The sequence below is a fragment of the Equus quagga genome, chromosome 13 (genome assembly GCF_021613505.1).
Source record: "Equus quagga isolate Etosha38 chromosome 13, UCLA_HA_Equagga_1.0, whole genome shotgun sequence".
Lineage (NCBI taxonomy): Eukaryota > Metazoa > Chordata > Mammalia > Perissodactyla > Equidae > Equus > Equus quagga.
Window position 1 is genome coordinate 63219041 of NC_060279.1, and position 15898 is coordinate 63234938.

A 15898-nucleotide genomic window follows, 5' to 3' on the forward strand; every position below is an offset into this window, starting at 1 on the left:
TCACAGCTGCTTCCAGACCTGGGGAACACAGTAGCCCACCTTGATGACTGCATACCTATGGTGGCTTAACTTTCACTGTAGAGGGCGGGCAGGGTCTTTGGTGAAATTACTGGCAGATGAGTGAGCCCTAGCTAAGGCTAAAAACCAAAGCGTGCTTCCTCTTTGAGTGAAAACATTTCATCTGGCAGATAATGTAGGATTGTGGCCAAGCTAAAACAATGAAAAGCAGTGGGTAAACTTCCTTCCCTGTGGAACAGGTAACAAAATGGAGTGACATCAGTGGCCCTCTCATCCCATTTATTAAACAGTAAGAAAAGATACAATGCAGGAAAAACACCAACCATCCTTTCACGTCAGGCTGAACGAAGCACAGTGATTTCTCCCCTTCATCCCCCCACCCCACCCCACCCCAATTCCCGTATTCCCATCCACATCAGTTTAAATTTTGAGGTTCTTTGATTGGGAGTACCAGTGGAGAGGGAGCTGGATGAGTAGAGCCTTGACTCTGGCCTCCTCTAAGTCCCAGGAGAAGGCAGCTGCGGGCCCAATCAGTCAAGCTGAAATTGTATTTGGTGGGTCTTTGAAGTGGTTGCCCACCTCCCTGTTCTGTGTTCAAGCCCCCAGGGAAAGGTATGGCAGTAGAGGATGCCCAGGTCCAAGGTGCCCAGGTCAGAGCTGCTGAAGCATGGTCCGTTCACCAACACAACATTTCTAGAGAGCAGTGAGCTGATTCTCCAGTGCTGAGCAGGGGACTACATATGAATTGGGACCTGCAGGCCAATGTATCCCTGAGGAAAAGTCCACAAGAACAATTCAAGAAACTAGTGAGAAACAAGGGGCAGAAAGCTGTGGGACAAAAACACTGCAGGCTTCTGGAAGGCTGGAGATCCTTTCTGTCAAGGCCAGGATCATTCCCACCTGCCATAGTCCATGTCCCACAATAACATTTCACCTTCAGTCAAGAAAGAAGCAGAGGAAAAAGTTGGCTCATTTGAACTTGAGCCCCAGCTATGTACTTCAGACGGTAGCTCCATGTCTACCCTCTTACCCTGCCCAGAACCACGGTTACTGGAAACCAAGGTGGTCCTGGAGAGAAAATGGTGTTTATTTAAGGGGGTAACATTCCATTTGGGTACATTGCAGCCATTGGACCCCCTGGTCTCGGGAAAGCAGCTGGGTTTGTGCCAGGGAGGCTCCCCACTCTAGGAAATGGGACTAAAGTCTTGCCTACAGGGCCATTCATCCTTGGAAAAGAAGCTGGGTTTAGACCCAGAGTCCCAGTTGGCCTTGCAAAAGGTGCTGGGTTGATACCCACAGGGCCTGCTGGAGAAGAGCCCAGGGGCCCAGGAGCTGACCTGGGGAAGGTAACCTGACCAGGGCCTAATGGACCAGTAGACCTTGGGAAGGTAGCTGGACTTGGACCCTGTAAGCCAGTGGCCCTTGGGAAGTTAGCTGGGTTGGGGCCTAGTGGCCCAGAGGCTCTTGGGAAAATTGCTGGACTTGAGCCCTGGAGGCTGGCAGACCTCTGGAAGGTAGTTGGGTTTGAAGCCAATGTGCCAGAAGACTGAGAGAAAGCAGCTGGGTTCAGTCCCCCTGAACCTGTCCCCCTTGGGAAGGGATTAGCATTTACCCCCATGGGGCCAGCTGGCCTTGAAAAATGAGCTGAATTAGGCCCTATGGGGCCAGGAGCCCTTGACATGGGAGATGGATTTGGCGCTGGAAGGCCAATTCCCCGAGAGCCAGGACCAGAGTTTGGGCCTATGGGGCCAGGTATTCTTGCCATGGAGGATGGGCTTGTGCCCATGTTTCCAGAAGCCTGTGAAAAAGAAGCTGAATTTGCTCCTAGAAGACCTGCTGCTCTTAGAATGGGAGCAAGATCTAGGCCTTGAGGTCCAGCCATTCTTAAGTTAAGACCAGATCCTGTGCCTAAGAGGCCACTCGCTCTGGTGTCCACATTAGACCCTGGGCCAAGGCCACCTCCCCTTGGGTTTGGCCCAAGGCCTGGGCCCAGGCCACTTGCTCTTGGGTTGGGCCCAAGGCCTGGGCCTGGAAACATACCTGACCTTGGGCCAGGATTTGTACCTACAAAGCCTGATCTTAGATTGGGACTTGGTCCAGGGCCCAGGCCAACGGGCCTAGGATTGGGAGGACCATTCCCAGAAGTCAACAGGACACCTGCTCTCAGGTTAGGTCCAGATCCAGGACCCATGGGGCCACCACTTCTGGGGTCAGGACCTGTTCCCAGGAGACCACCTGCCCTTGGGTTGGACATAGGACCTGGTCCTGGAAGACCCCCTAACCTCGGGTTAGAGAGAGGCCCTGGGCCTGGAAGAGCTCCTGCTCTAGGGTTTAGAGCTGGCCCTGGGGCTGGGCCTAAGAGGCCACCTGGCCTTGGGAAAGAAACTGCACCTGTGCCAGTGGGATTCATCCCTCTTGGAAAAGTTGCCATGCTTGGGTCTCGAGCACCAGCAGGGAAAGGTGCTGGATTTGAAGCCAGTGAGCCTGATGAAGTTGGAAAAGGAGATGGGTTCCTTGGAAATGGGGCCAGATTTCCTCCAAGAGAACCGGTTGCCATAAGGAAAGGATCTGAGTTCATGCCCAGTGGGTGGCCTGTGTTTAGAACAGGACCCCCCTGTGGTCCCAGGGAACTGTCAAGCCGTCCTCGAGGTGGCAGCGGAGCACGAGTCCAAGGAGTTGGCCGCTCTCTAGGGAAAATCCGGGGTTCTTTCATACTTTCTTGGGGACGTTGGTGATAATGGGCTTGGGGCGAGTTTTGAAAAGGATCTTGTTTTTGATGAGTGCTGTCACCAGGTACCGGGTGCCAGTCTCACAGCCAAGCTCATCACAGTCCTGCTCCCCAGGAGTGTGTTTGACAAGGACAGCAAAAGGTTTCTCCAGGTGGATGATCTTCCCATACAGGATATGATGCCCCACGATCAGCACAGGGATTCCCTTTGGCAGAACAAGAATGAGATGCCTAAGGTTCAGGGCAAGGTCTTAACACTCAAGTGCCTTCTAGAGATGCTCTTGGCAGACAATGCTGGCACCTCCACTCCCTGGTCTGGCTCTACCATTGTTGAGCAACCACAATGAACAACCCACCCTCATGCCCTTTTTACTCTTTCTAGCCCCAGGTAAAAGAATTTCCAATTTTAGAACTATGACCTTTCCAGATTCCCCAGAGCTAAATTTCCCTGCTACTACAGAGGGAGGGGGAGAACAAGCAGATAGCTTAGCAGATTAGCTAGACCTTGAATAACAAACCTGAGGGCAGTCCTCACTCTGGGTCCTGGGAGCACCACCTTGGTGTAGCTTGCTTTCCTGAGGCATTAGGCAGGGAAAGAAAAGCCCCCTCACCTCAGTGGTGTAATGTAGGTCTCCCAGGAGGTTTCCAGCTAATCCAGTGCTGTAGCGAGCCTCGATCTCCCCCTGTAGCTCCATCAGCACCCATTCTGCCAGGCCTCCAGCCCCAGCACTGCAAGCAAAGGGCTGGCGGTTACAATATTTTTGAGGGGTGAAGGATGAATAGTGTCCTACACCACCATTCAAGGCCCAAAGGAACTCTTTGTTGAGCACAAGTTCTTGGGAAGCTGGGCAGTGCTAGGCACTGAACTAGAATTGAAATGCGAGGATTTGTGCAAGATGCACCTGAGGACCCCAATTCTTCAAGGAAAACGTCAAACTTATATAGCCCTAACCGTTCAAGCTAAATAAGAGAGTCTCAAAATGTACTCACCTGGAAATAACAATTTGTACCATGAGCTTTCCGTCTTTAAAAAGCAACTGAAAATAAGCTGTAGAGGAAAAAAAAGAGATTTAGGACAATAATAATGATAACTAATATTTATCACTGACTGTGTGCTAGATACTTTTCTAAGTGCTTTAGATACATTTTATTCACCTAACAATTCTTAAGGTGTACATTTTTTTAATTGATACCATACATATAAGATGGCTTAAGATCACCAAAGGTCAACTACAGTGTGGAAAGTTAACAGGTATCACGATTGTGTTTAAGGTCACACAGCTACTAGTCAAAGAGCCAGGATGTGAACCAAAGACATACACTACAGAGCCCACACTCTTGAGCACTATGCTAACTCGCCTTTCTCAAGAATATTCTATTTTCCATTTGGCATATTTCTAAATTACTATTCTTTTAGATATTACTTTTCTCTTTGATGATGATATAAACTTCACAACTACCACTTAGTTTATCTTGTATTTCAAAGTTCAGAGGACCTCCTTTAACTAAAAGCCAAGAGAACTGAGAAAGCCCTTCAAACGACGACTTTAGTGAATGGTAAGCTGATTTCTACGTGACTCACAACACTTCGACCATCTTTCACTTAGGTACTAAAATACCGTGACGCTAATCAACTTTCATTTTATACAAGAGCACCACCTAGTGGCAAATTTGTAGTACTCTACAAGAATGAGTTAAAAGGGGACATTTTTGCCTGAAACAACTGGCCTCCCTCGTACTTGTCTTTCTAGGAAGGACAGATTCATGGGGAACTGTGGGGATGGGGGAATCTAAACTACAGCTTCTGTATAAGTCTCTCCAATGAACAGATGGAGCTTAGTGGAAGGTTATTAGTCCAGTGTTTATTAACCGTAGTATAGCAAGCTAATAGGTATTCTAATTGTGCTCAAGCTTAGCAAGCACCTGATTAAAAAGTTAAATAGGTTTCTTTACTGATATGTTAATCTTCATTTTGGATCTCCAGGGAAAGGATAGTGCCAGCAGCTTTAGAGAAAGGCAGAACCTCTACTTTTGAGTACCAAACATACTTTGGGAACATGAGGTTGGTCAATTCACTGGACTTCAAATTCAAATATAAAGAGCAGCTAATATTTTTTGACTTTTTACTATGAATCAGACGCTGTGCATATACATGGCTACTGTCTTATTCAGTCACTGTGAGAACTCTATGAGATAGGTACTTATCCCTATTTTGCAGGTAAGGCTACACAGGGATACACTTGCTTGTATGTGATACACACAGTTGGCATGTGGTAGAGCCAGCCTAAGAACCTAGGCCATCTGACTTTATCTACATTGATAATGACTATCCAGTTCTGCCCTCCCAGAGGAGAAATCCAAGTGCCAGAGAATGAAAAGGCAACAAGGCATCAGGGAGGCACTGCGTACATGCAAGAACTGGTCCAAAAGGCAAAGGGGAATCAAGAAGGCATCCTAGAATACGCTGCTGCTTCTGCAGCAGCACCGGTTATGGCACCACCTGAGAACAGGTAATAAACTAGCTCAGGAGGGCCAAGGTGTTCTGACAGATGAAGAGGCCCCACCACCACTATCAAGAGAACCGCCAAAGGCACTTTCACAATTCTTCTCTTCTGGGTTTCTTCAAGAAGAAATGATAATTTAAAATCAGAAGGCCTAAATTCAGGTTCCAGCCTGTAAGTGTGGAACTCTTTACTGTGTCATCATATACAAGCCACTTAATGACTGTGGGGCCAACACCTAGATTATCTGACTCATTAAACTATTACAAAGATTAAATATAAAATACGCAAAAAATGCTTTAAAGATCTTTAACTTGTTTCTAAAGGTTAATCAATGCATAGATTGAGAAGGGATTCTTGTAAATAAGCTTTTGATGACTGATGAGGCAGCATATTTTCCTTGATGGATGTAAGTTATAGTAAAATACAGGTGGTTTCGGAGAAGCAAGAAAGTGTTCACACAGATACCCATGTTCTAGAAAGATTACAGCAAGGAAGATCAATCTTTAAGGCTTCTGACCACATGTTTCAGAATGGGCATGTGTGGATTGTTTAGGAAAAAGGGATGCAGAAATATTTTCAGTACATTCCCCATTTCCTGGACAGTTTCCTGTTAGAAGAGGAATTGAGAACAGTGGTCTAAGTGGGCAAAGGAAAACAAATGCTTGGTAGTTGGATCAGAGTGGCTGTACTTGCATACTAATTCCTGGTACTTCAATGAGCACAAATAGCTTTACCCACTTATGTAGGAGGCCCTGCCTGAGCACAGCTATTGACACTGGCAGACATCTAGAAATACTCCTGAAAATAAGTATTCTGTGGCCTACAACCTCACCATTCTGCTGCTATACCCAGTCAGGCTGGTAAAAAGTTGTGCTAGACCTACTGAGATGCTGCAGATGCGAATATAAATGACTGACCTGGCCACATTTATGCACATGAAGGTATATTCACCAAGTTAGTAAGAAACAGAGGGAAAGGCATCCCTTTATTGAATTTAGAAATTCTACTTTAGGGGCTGGCCCCGTGGCCGAGTGGTAAAGTTCACGCGCTCCACTGCAAGCGGCCCAGTGTTTCGTTGGTTCGAATCCTGGGCGCGGACATGGCACTGCTCATCAAACCACGCTGAGGCAGCGTCCCACATACCATAACTAGATGGACCCACAACCAAGAATATACAACTATGTACCGGGGGGCTTTGGGGAGAAAAAGGAAAAAAATAAAATCTTTAAAAAAAAAAAAGAAATTCTACTTTAGTGCCTTAAAATATCCTATCACCTGAATCCTATTATTCCTTTTCTTGCTCTTTCAGATTACTATTCTAGGGAACTGTTCCAGCATCAGAGTACGTAGGTATACCTGGGTACTTCACTAAGGACACACCTGATACATGTGACAGGGAAGACTTCTTTTTACTTAGTGTGGAGCTGACCAAAAAGGATATGAGAACATGCAGCCCTATCTGTCCCCATCCCCTTGAGAGTAGGCAGAAAAAGTAGAAGAGGTGAAGAAGCAGAATACAAATCAAATCCTATTAGTAATAACAAATATATCACCACAATGAAAATTTTCTGTATAACAAAAAGATTTCTAAGTCTTCAATCTCAACTCACTCCAACACTACTTAAAGACAACTAGAACAATTTCTATATGTTTGTTCTAAGATAATGCTTTTGTAGAAACTGCAGCTTTATCAAGAGCAACATCTGAAGGCACAGTATGATGAATACATTATAACAAATCATGAAACCAAAAGGAGTCAATGCAAGAGCTCACCCAGACCGCTCTCTCTCAAGAACCTTGAGATTAATCCTAGATTTGACCAGGACCAGCTAATTTGTCTTTGGACAGGAATAATTCCAAGTTAACAATGTAACTGGAGAGCCAGGAAGAAATTTCTGTGAATTTTCAAAAAGATGTTTCAATTCATTCTATTTCAGAGTGGAATCTCAGAGGACACAACTAGAGCGTGGACTTGGAGAGATGGGAAGGTGTGGAAAAAACCAAACCTCTTTCTCTGCAATGAATTATTCTGACTACCCTCCTCATCTCATAAAAAGGGGGAATATTTTCTACTCAGTTTTTCTGGGACTTCACAAAGCTAAACAAATGATACATAAGTTTTATATTCCTAACTTAGTCAAGTGACTTTAGCTCTGTACAGGAAACTTTTTTTAAAATTTAAATTTGCACATTTTAACTCCTAATTTTTGCTCTTAAAAAAAAAAAAGGCCCTCAAAATTTCCAAAAATGATACTTATCTAGGGTTACCCCAGATCATCCCCAGTCTTAAGACCTGGTGTTAGTTTGGAGGTCCTGGGTAAAGTCAAGACACTGTTGCTTCTCAGGCCAGTGTTCCAGACGTCTTCAGGACCCCTGAACAAACCACAGAGCAGCAAAGGAACCAGCATTCTCAGAACCAATCCAGACCCACAAGGGGAACCCTGATCAAAACCCCAAAGGTTTGACTGGAATCAGAACAATCTAGGATACACCTTATTTTACTGCCATTTGGCTTCTATCTCTATTTTGAAGTTAGCTACTATTAAATTATTAAAAACCTGAAAAATCAAAGTGCCACTACAGTTTCTTAAGAAGGAAGAAAAGTCTAGGCAGAGTGTTATTTTTATAATACAAAAAGCTTCATTTCTCACATAACTAAACTTTTTTGAAGACTTATCTGGATTCTCTCATTTCATCCTAAAAACAATCCTATGATGTAGGCACTGTCTTATTACTCCCATTTTACAGATGAGAAAACAAGCTTAGAAAAGCTAAAGGTTAAGTAACTGGTCACACAGCTAGTAAGTGGTAGAGCTGGGATGTGAACCCTAACTCCTCTACGACATGGCCTCTCCTGCAGTCCTCACAGCCCCCTCTCATGCAGTACTTCAGTAGGAAACTTCTGATTGCTTTACAAATATTAGCCTTTCTCACAGCATCTCTTACAAAATGGTAAATAAGTAACCTATGGGGGAATATCTTATAACCTGCCATCAAAGTAGCTAATCTATCTGTGAGGTAGGCAGTTAAACAATAAGCCTGCTTGTTGTCACATCCAACTGATGAGATTTAGGTTTCTGAAATCTCTAGAAATCTACTCAGTGTTACCTCCAGGATTCAAAACTTTACCCTAAACTTCTGTTCCTCAGCTAAGGCAAAACAAGCCAAGAGAATAGAGAACATTCTTTGTCACTGATTCATTTTGATCTCTGACAAAATTTAATTCTCTTATCTTTTGGTTTTTGAATTGCTATATGTTAAATTGTTAAAAGATTACGAATGTCTTATAGAGAACAGTATAAGCAATGATCCTCCTAACAGTAACTGCCCCCAAAATAAAATGAGGCAGAACAAAGTGTGGTACGTATCCAATTAAAAAGAACATACAGCTTTTACTGAAACAAGGGGCTTTGACTCAATGGCTTAACCTAACTATAAATAATTACACTTTACTAGAGCTAAACAATGTTTTACAAATTATTTTCATTAGAACCTTTCAACTTGTATTTTAAGCTTTTAAGAAAAGGAATAAAAGCTTTAACTTTAAAATTCTTAATTTAAAAAATTTTTTATTTTTAAAAATTAAATACATGACAAAAAGTTTACAAAGTGCTAGGCCAACAGTCAGCATTTACTGAGTTCTTATCTGGTCCCAGGGGCTATTCTTTGTCTTTAGGGATACAGTAAGAACTCAAGTTGTCAGATCTGGATTCTGTGTTTCTGCCACTTATCCCACGTGTGACGGGGGTAATTTAACCTCAAGTCTCAGTTTGCCCATCAATAAGCCAGGCATAAAAAAAAAATCTATCTCAAAGGGATGCTGTGAGAATTAAACGAGGTTAGGAATGTAATGTTCTCAGCACAGTGCCTAACACATGGTACGCCTTTAGGATCAAGCTATTGATTACCTGGAGGAATATGGCATTTTCTTTATACATCCAACGAAATGTCTTAATACTACACTGTATAACTATTATTTTAATGTTTGTAGTGGACTGAAACATCCTATAAAAGCAGATCATCAGAATAAAATTATGTTTACATAATGGGAGAACAATTCAAACACAGCAGTCAGGGTTCACCAAACTGCTTCAGGGATCAAGTACTGGAAGGTTTTTTCTTTAAACATGACTATTTCTGTGTGCCTTTCCACCAAATGAACAACTCCGGAAGTTTTATATACAACTGAATACAAATTATTTTTATTAGCAGTGTTATTGTGGTTTTGTGACTGAGGGGAATAGTCTAAGTTTCAAAGGGGATCTTGTCTCGACAGGCTTATGTCACTAAGTGCTAAAATTCTAAATGAGAAGCTTGCTCCCCAAAATGGGGATATGGAGAGTAGGTGGAACTGAATGCTTCCAAACTTTTCATTAGTGAAGAGGATGTTCAAAAACGTGTGTGGATACTATGCATACACGTGGTACTTTCCCGTCACATTTTAGGATTCCCATGATGGAGGGAATCAATTACTGGTATTTGTTGACAATGAGAGGAAAAGATGGCTTCAGTCGATCTGAGTTACTCCAGTTTTCTCCATCTTCTGCTACTCTGCAACCCTCCTCAACCCTTCCTCCTCTTACTGCGGTGGCACCCTATCCCCCCCAAAGCCCCTTCCTTTCTAGCCCTGCTTGAGGTCTCTCTCAATCCTGGATTCTCCTCCCACTGGCCCCCATCTTCTCCACCCTCTCCCCTGGCCCCCTCCCATTCCTCCAGTTTGATCTACAAGCACTTCCTATTTCTAGTCCGGCCCACTTTCTGGGACTTCTCAGTCCGCTTCCCCTCTCTTCCCCAACCCCCTCCAAATTACCCCGACTTTCGCTGGGACCTCTTACCAAGCTGTTTAACTCCTCTTATCTCCCAAGGAAATTATTCTTTCAACTGCCTTCCTCCACACCCCCCACTGGAGTGATCTTCCAAACCGTTAACCCTCCTCCCAAAGATCACTCTTTAAACATTCTCTATCACCCTCATTCTCCAAATTGTTCCTTGTTCCCCCCTCAATTCTCAAGTACTTCGCTCCTCCAGAACCGCGCTCCACTGTTCTCTCATCTCTCACTCCGCCCACAAAAGAACTGGGATCACTCTCCAGACTGTCTCTTCCTTCCAACCACCCTCCAAATTACCTCTCCCAGCAGCCTCCCCACCACGATTTAAAATGTCCCCTTGAACAAACCTCACAGTCCCAGCCCCCCCACCCCCACGAAATCCCCTTCCTGATATTCCCGCTACTTCCTGGGTTCCAGTTCTACCCTGCTCCCGCAAGCCTCGCGTGCTGGGTTCCCTCCCCACCCCGGGAAGAGGCCCTTCCCGCACACACCTCGAGGTTCCGGCCCGCGCCGCCCCCTTCTCCGTCCTCCGCCCGCGCTTGGCCACCCTTTCCGCCCTTCTCCCGCTCCGCCCCGCTCGCTCCCTTCCTTCCCTCGGCCTTCAGTCTCCACACCGCTCCCTTCGGCCCTCCTACCCCGGGGGGCTCTCTGGTTCGCCTCCACCTCTGCGCGGCCCTCCCCCTTCCATCCCCTCCCCCTTCCCGGCCGCCCCTCCCCCGCCCGCCGCTCCCCGCCCCTCGGCTCGCCATTCTTCTCCCCGAGCCGCGCGCCCCACCCGGCCCCAGCTCCCTAGCTTCCCGCTCCCTCGCATCTTCGCCCGCATCCCCGGCTCGGCCCTCGCTCCCCGCGGCCTCCCGCGCCCCCCGCCCGCGGCCTGACCTGCAATGGCGGCCGCCGAGCGCGGCGCCGCGCGGCCAACGGGCGACAACCGAACCTCCCGCCGCCGTCGCCGCCGCCGCGAGCACTGCCTGCGCACTTCCGGCCTTGCGCCGCGAGCACTTCCGGGGCAGAGCACGCCAGCGCGCGCGCACGTGGGGCCTGGGCGGAGAGAGGCGAGCGCCCGTCTGCCGGTGAGTTGGGGAAGGGGTGTGGGAAGCGGCTGTGACCGAGGGGAGCTCGAGGGAGTGCGGCCTGCTCTAGTTGGGCGCCCCACGGAGCTCGCCGATTCCCTTGTTCCGAGGCCAGTGGGGGCTACTCCGCAGATCCCCGGAGAGGGAAGGGGCGGCCGAACCCTTGCGCGCGCATCAGACGCGCTTTTAGATGGGCCGGGCCGAACACGCCTGCTCTGCCCGTGGGCACCTAATCTTGAAGGGAGACGAGTGAGGGGCAACCCAGACCGGGCCTCTGCCTTTGCCGAGTGTGTATGTTGGCAGTGGGGTGGGGATGGTTGACAGACGCCAGACCGAGTCCTGTCGCTTCCCAGTTGAAGAGCTTTTGGTTCTGCCGGCGCCATCAGCCCCACCGTCGCTGCCGTAGTTTGAGTCTGTGATTTGCAAATTTAGCGTGCGATAGAGTTAGGGAGAGGTGTTTGCTAAAATACAGATTCCCCCCCCCCCCCCCCCCCCCCCAAGAGATTGGAATTCTGGAGCTATGGAGTAGGACCCGGAATCCTGCATTTTTTAAAAACAGTTTCCCAGGTGATTTTGATACAGGAGTTCTGCGGACCTGACTTTGAGAGTCTGCTTTAGGTTGGCAGTGTTTCTTGCTTCTTGAGAGTGGTCATGCTGTTTACCCTCCTCTTCACGTCCCCCCCCAGAAAACCTCACACAAGATAGAAAGGAGGACTTTAGTTTTTGCGTCTAATACAATTGGTCAGCGCTGTGTGTCTCCCTTTCTTTAGGTGCACACTCCCAGTTAGAATGAGATTATGTGCTGTCTTTTGCTCTGAGATCAAGTTTTAGATTCTCAGCCCTCTTTCAGACAGTTGTCAGAATTGTTAGGAGTCTGGGTGGTGCTCTGTGTGTTGATAGATAGTTGTGATTTCATGCCCTATGAAAGCATCATTACTTAGATATGTATTGAGAATGAAAGCATCATTAGTTAGATAGGTATTGAGAAATGAATCTCAGTGAGATGTAGTTGGAGTCTTCTATCCATAACAGTGATGATAAACAATACATATGACATACTGCAGCTAATGTTTAACAATAATGACTTTTTTTTCCTCCCCAGGAATGGGTGAATTTAAGGTCCATCGAGTACGTTTCTTTAATTATGTTCCATCAGGGATCCGCTGTGTGGCTTACAATAACCAGTCAAACAGATTGGCTGTTTCACGAACAGATGGCACTGTGGAAATTTATAACTTGTCAGCAAACTACTTTCAGGAAAAAGTAAGTCATTTGGGAGCCTGATTTGGTGTTTCCAATGTTAAATTTCTTCTTAAGTTCACTTCTACTAAATCTTGTATGTCTTTGATACTCATGATATCTAAAGAAAGGGACTCTCCTTGGGGTTGTTTAGAACTACATAACTTCTGTAGCAAACATGCAATCTCTTGTCTGACTGATGAGCTCAAGAGTTTTGATCTGTGGAGTGTTGGTTAGAAAGATCCTACCGAGGATTTGTGGCAGCTCATTGTCATTTGGAAACTGAGGTTTGCTGGATCTTTTGGTCACAACAACAAGGGAAATTCTCAAGACCATTTGTTTATATGTCTCTGCACCATTGCAACTTTGGTAAGGGCATTTCCTGCTGGCGGAGTCAGTACTCATTTCATTGTCAATTTAGAGAAAAGTGATGAAACATTTTAATATCAAAGTTTTTGGTGATATGATAAGCAGGAAGATGGATTCCTAAGTTCATCTGTGTAAGAGAACGTAGACTTAAAAAATTCCTCCCTGTATTTGGGAGATTTTAAATTAGGTAAATACCATTTAGATGTCTTCAGAGGGCTCTTGTAGCAGCATATTTTTCAAAAGCACTGATTATTGATTTATGTACAGCAAAATAATTCACGGGCCTGGCCCGGTGGCGCAGTGCTTAAGTTCGCATGTTCTGCTTCTTGGCGGCCCAGGGTTTGCCGATTCGGATCCCGGGTGCAGACATGGCACTGCTTGGCAAAAACCATGCTGTGGTAGGCATCCCATGTATAAAGTAGAGGAAGATGGGCATAGATGTTAGCTCAGGGCCAGTCTTTCTCTGCAAAAAGGGGAGGATTGGCAGTAGTTAGCTCAGGGCTAATCTTCCTCAAAAAAAATAAAGTAAAATAATTCACATTTATTTAGTGCCTTCTGTGCCCTAGGCACTGTGTTACAGATGGATGGGGGGATAAATGAACGAATTCAGTGCCCAGCAGCCTAGTACTTGGAGTTTCGGCACTCTAAATGTTTCTCAATGAATGAGTGGCAGGTATTAGGCATTAAGACGAGTGTCAGAGGCCCTGCCTTTAAGGAACTCAAGTCTAGTGGGGGAAAGATGAATATACAGTTTCTCAAAAGTGTGGTAAGTTGTATAATAAAGCTAAGCACAGGCATCGAATCTTAGTGGAGAGGTTACATTGAGAGGTTACATTCTGACTCTGATGAGGTAGGTTTAAGAATCCTGGAAGAGGATGACTTACTGAGCTGACCCCTAAAGAACTAATAGGTGTTAAAAAATTGCTGGTCGCCACAAATCGGTCACATTCTGTAGTATGAAAAACATGCTGTGGTACATACTTGTTGCATTCTGTTATTTATCTTGTCACTTATGACAATTGTAATTATGTAGTGGTTTGTGTATTAGTTTAATGTCTTTCGTTCCCACTGAACTTCAAATTTTATGAAAACAGGGACCATATCAGTCATATTCATGACTGTAATCCCAGCTTTTAGCAAGTGCCTACTACAAAGACCCTGCTGAGTTAATATTTGTTGAATGAATAATTCAACCATTCCTTACCTAGTGTCTCTTATTTTCTTCTCTCATCTGTTTTCTTTTTTCTTCAACAGTTAATTAATTCAGTCTAGTCTTCTGCTTTCTCCATATTCCCTTCTCTACTATATAAAGTTGCTTAGGTCTATTAATCACTCTCAGAACAAGACAAAATTGTTAGTGTGAAAAGAGTAGGGACTAGGAGTGACGAGACCTACATTCTCTTCCTATCATTGACTTTGGCACTTTGGGCAAGCCGCTTAACCCACAAGTACTTTGGTCTTTTCAAGTTCAAATAGGAGAAATTATATCTACTCAGTCCCTTTTGTGTCAAGCAGTTATAAGAATAAAATGCCTTGATAGGTATGAAAACTTTTTGATTGCTAAGAAAGCACTTAGAAATCTGAGACTTGAATGAAAAGCTAGAGTGCTACGTTTGTTTATCTTATTTTTATTTTTTAAGCAGCTTTATATAGGTAAAATTGACACACGGTAAGCAGCATGTATTTGAAATATACACATTAATAACTTTTGATATATGTATATGCCTTTGAAACCATCACCTGATCAAGATTGTTGCATTGATTTTTTTAAAAGTTGGGTACCTCAGATAGAATTGGAGACAAACTTGATTCTACTGAAAAGATACTGCAAAACAAGTGCTAGTAAAAGAAACAAAACCAACTGTATAAATAAATAAAATGTGAACCTGAAAAAAAATGCAAATATCAGTAGACATGATCTTCTGATAGCACAAAACCCACTAGTTATTTCTAGGGAAATGTTTTAATCTTCCCTGTGTTGTCTGTGACCACTCAATGCTGGTAGCTGATGAGTTCACTGTAGGTTGAAAAGTTATGATGTTTCTGAAGTTTTTCCCAGGTCATGAGTCTCGGGCTACAGAAGCTCTGTGTTGGGCAAAAGGACAGCGACTCTTTAGTGCTGGACTCAATGGAGAGATCATCGAGTATGATTTGCAAGCATTAAACATCAAATATGCTATGGATGCCTTTGGAGGACCCATCTGGAGCATGGCTGCCAGCCCAAGTGGCTCTCAACTTTTGGTCAGTAAGCAACTATTGGTAATTCAAACCAAGATTTCTCTTGTGCCTGCTTAAACTTTTGTTCCTGTGTGCACAGGAAGATGAAGTTATATTAGGCATGTAGCACCTCCAGTCTGAGCTGAATTCCAGCAACCCTAATAGAAGATTGGAGTTGATATTGGGGATTAAAAAACTCCTTGTCCTTTTGCACCCTTTCTACGGCTACTTTGGACCTTGTTTATTCATTTGTGAAACAAGAGAGTTAGTTCGGTTCAGCATCTCCCAAACTCTGTCCTTTGGGATTGGGAGACGTAGAGACCTTTTTTTGTTTTGCTGTGCTTTGTGTTTTATGATAAATTTCATTTCAGAAATATGGCATATTAAATCCTTCTGTAGGGGCCGGCCCTGTGGCCAAGTGGTTAAGTTTGTGGGTTCTGCTTCGGCAGCTCAGGGTGGCCCAGGGTTTCGCTGGTTCAGATCCTGGGTGCGGACATGGCATTGCTCATCAAGCCATGCTGAGGTGGCGTCCAATATTCCACAACTAGAAGGACCCACAACTAAAAATATACAACTATGTACCAGGGGACTTTGGGGAGGAAAAAAATGAAAAAATAAATCCTTCTGTAGATTCACAATGCACATTAGTATATTGAAAGTTCTGAGAGGTCCTTCCTCAGGTTAACTTGTGCAACTATGTTTCACCCTAGTGTTTCTCAAAAATTTTTGAGCAGAGAGTGAGAAGACGTCATTTCTCCCTTACTGTTAGAATGGGTGCTTTTAGAGATTTAATTTTCTGTGATGAGTCTGTGATTCTTTTTTGATTTGTACTAATTTGGCAATATCTTGACATGTCTCCATCTAGGTTATATGGTTAATGGGTCTTTTATTTAGGCCATGGGTCTCTAGCAGAATTGTGCTGTG

The 15898-nt window shown here is 44.9% G+C and overlaps 2 protein-coding genes across 4 annotated transcripts in view; one reads left to right on the plus strand and one right to left on the minus strand.

Moving 5' to 3' along the window:
• Nucleotides 1–384: 384 nt before the first annotated feature.
• On the minus strand, nucleotides 385–11055 carry LOC124250805 (chromosome transmission fidelity protein 8 homolog). Of its 2 annotated transcripts, XM_046683036.1 has the most exons (4): nucleotides 10959–11055; nucleotides 3737–3794; nucleotides 3358–3475; nucleotides 2576–2952 (listed from the first exon to the last, which is right to left on the minus strand). In XM_046683036.1, exons 2-4 carry the CDS (start codon nucleotides 3757–3759, stop codon nucleotides 2728–2730), a joined length of 366 nt encoding a protein of 121 aa, XP_046538992.1. In that variant the 5' UTR covers nucleotides 3760–3794; nucleotides 10959–11055; the 3' UTR covers nucleotides 2576–2727. The 2 variants fall into 2 exon arrangements, with proteins under 2 accessions (XP_046538991.1, XP_046538992.1); XM_046683035.1 differs by lacking the exon at nucleotides 3358–3475 and having other exon boundaries at nucleotides 385–2952; nucleotides 10959–11036.
• UTP4 (UTP4 small subunit processome component) overlaps nucleotides 11023–15898 on the plus strand; it is a 32826-nt gene continuing 27950 nt past the window's right edge. The window contains exons 1-3 of one of the 2 annotated variants that reach the window (XM_046683028.1): nucleotides 11023–11149; nucleotides 12252–12412; nucleotides 14807–14998. In XM_046683028.1, the coding sequence (XP_046538984.1) occupies nucleotides 12254–12412; nucleotides 14807–14998 (351 nt within the window). In that variant the 5' untranslated portion in view covers nucleotides 11023–11149; nucleotides 12252–12253. Of the gene's footprint in view, nucleotides 11150–11219; nucleotides 11441–12251; nucleotides 12413–14806; nucleotides 14999–15898 lie in introns of those variants that run through there. The other variant, XM_046683029.1, reaches the window with a different exon arrangement.

Coding starts and splice junctions, on each gene's coding strand:
- LOC124250805 (XM_046683035.1), bottom strand. CDS start 2,731: ATGAAAGAACCCCGGATTTTCCCTAGAGAGCGGCCAACTCCTTGGACT.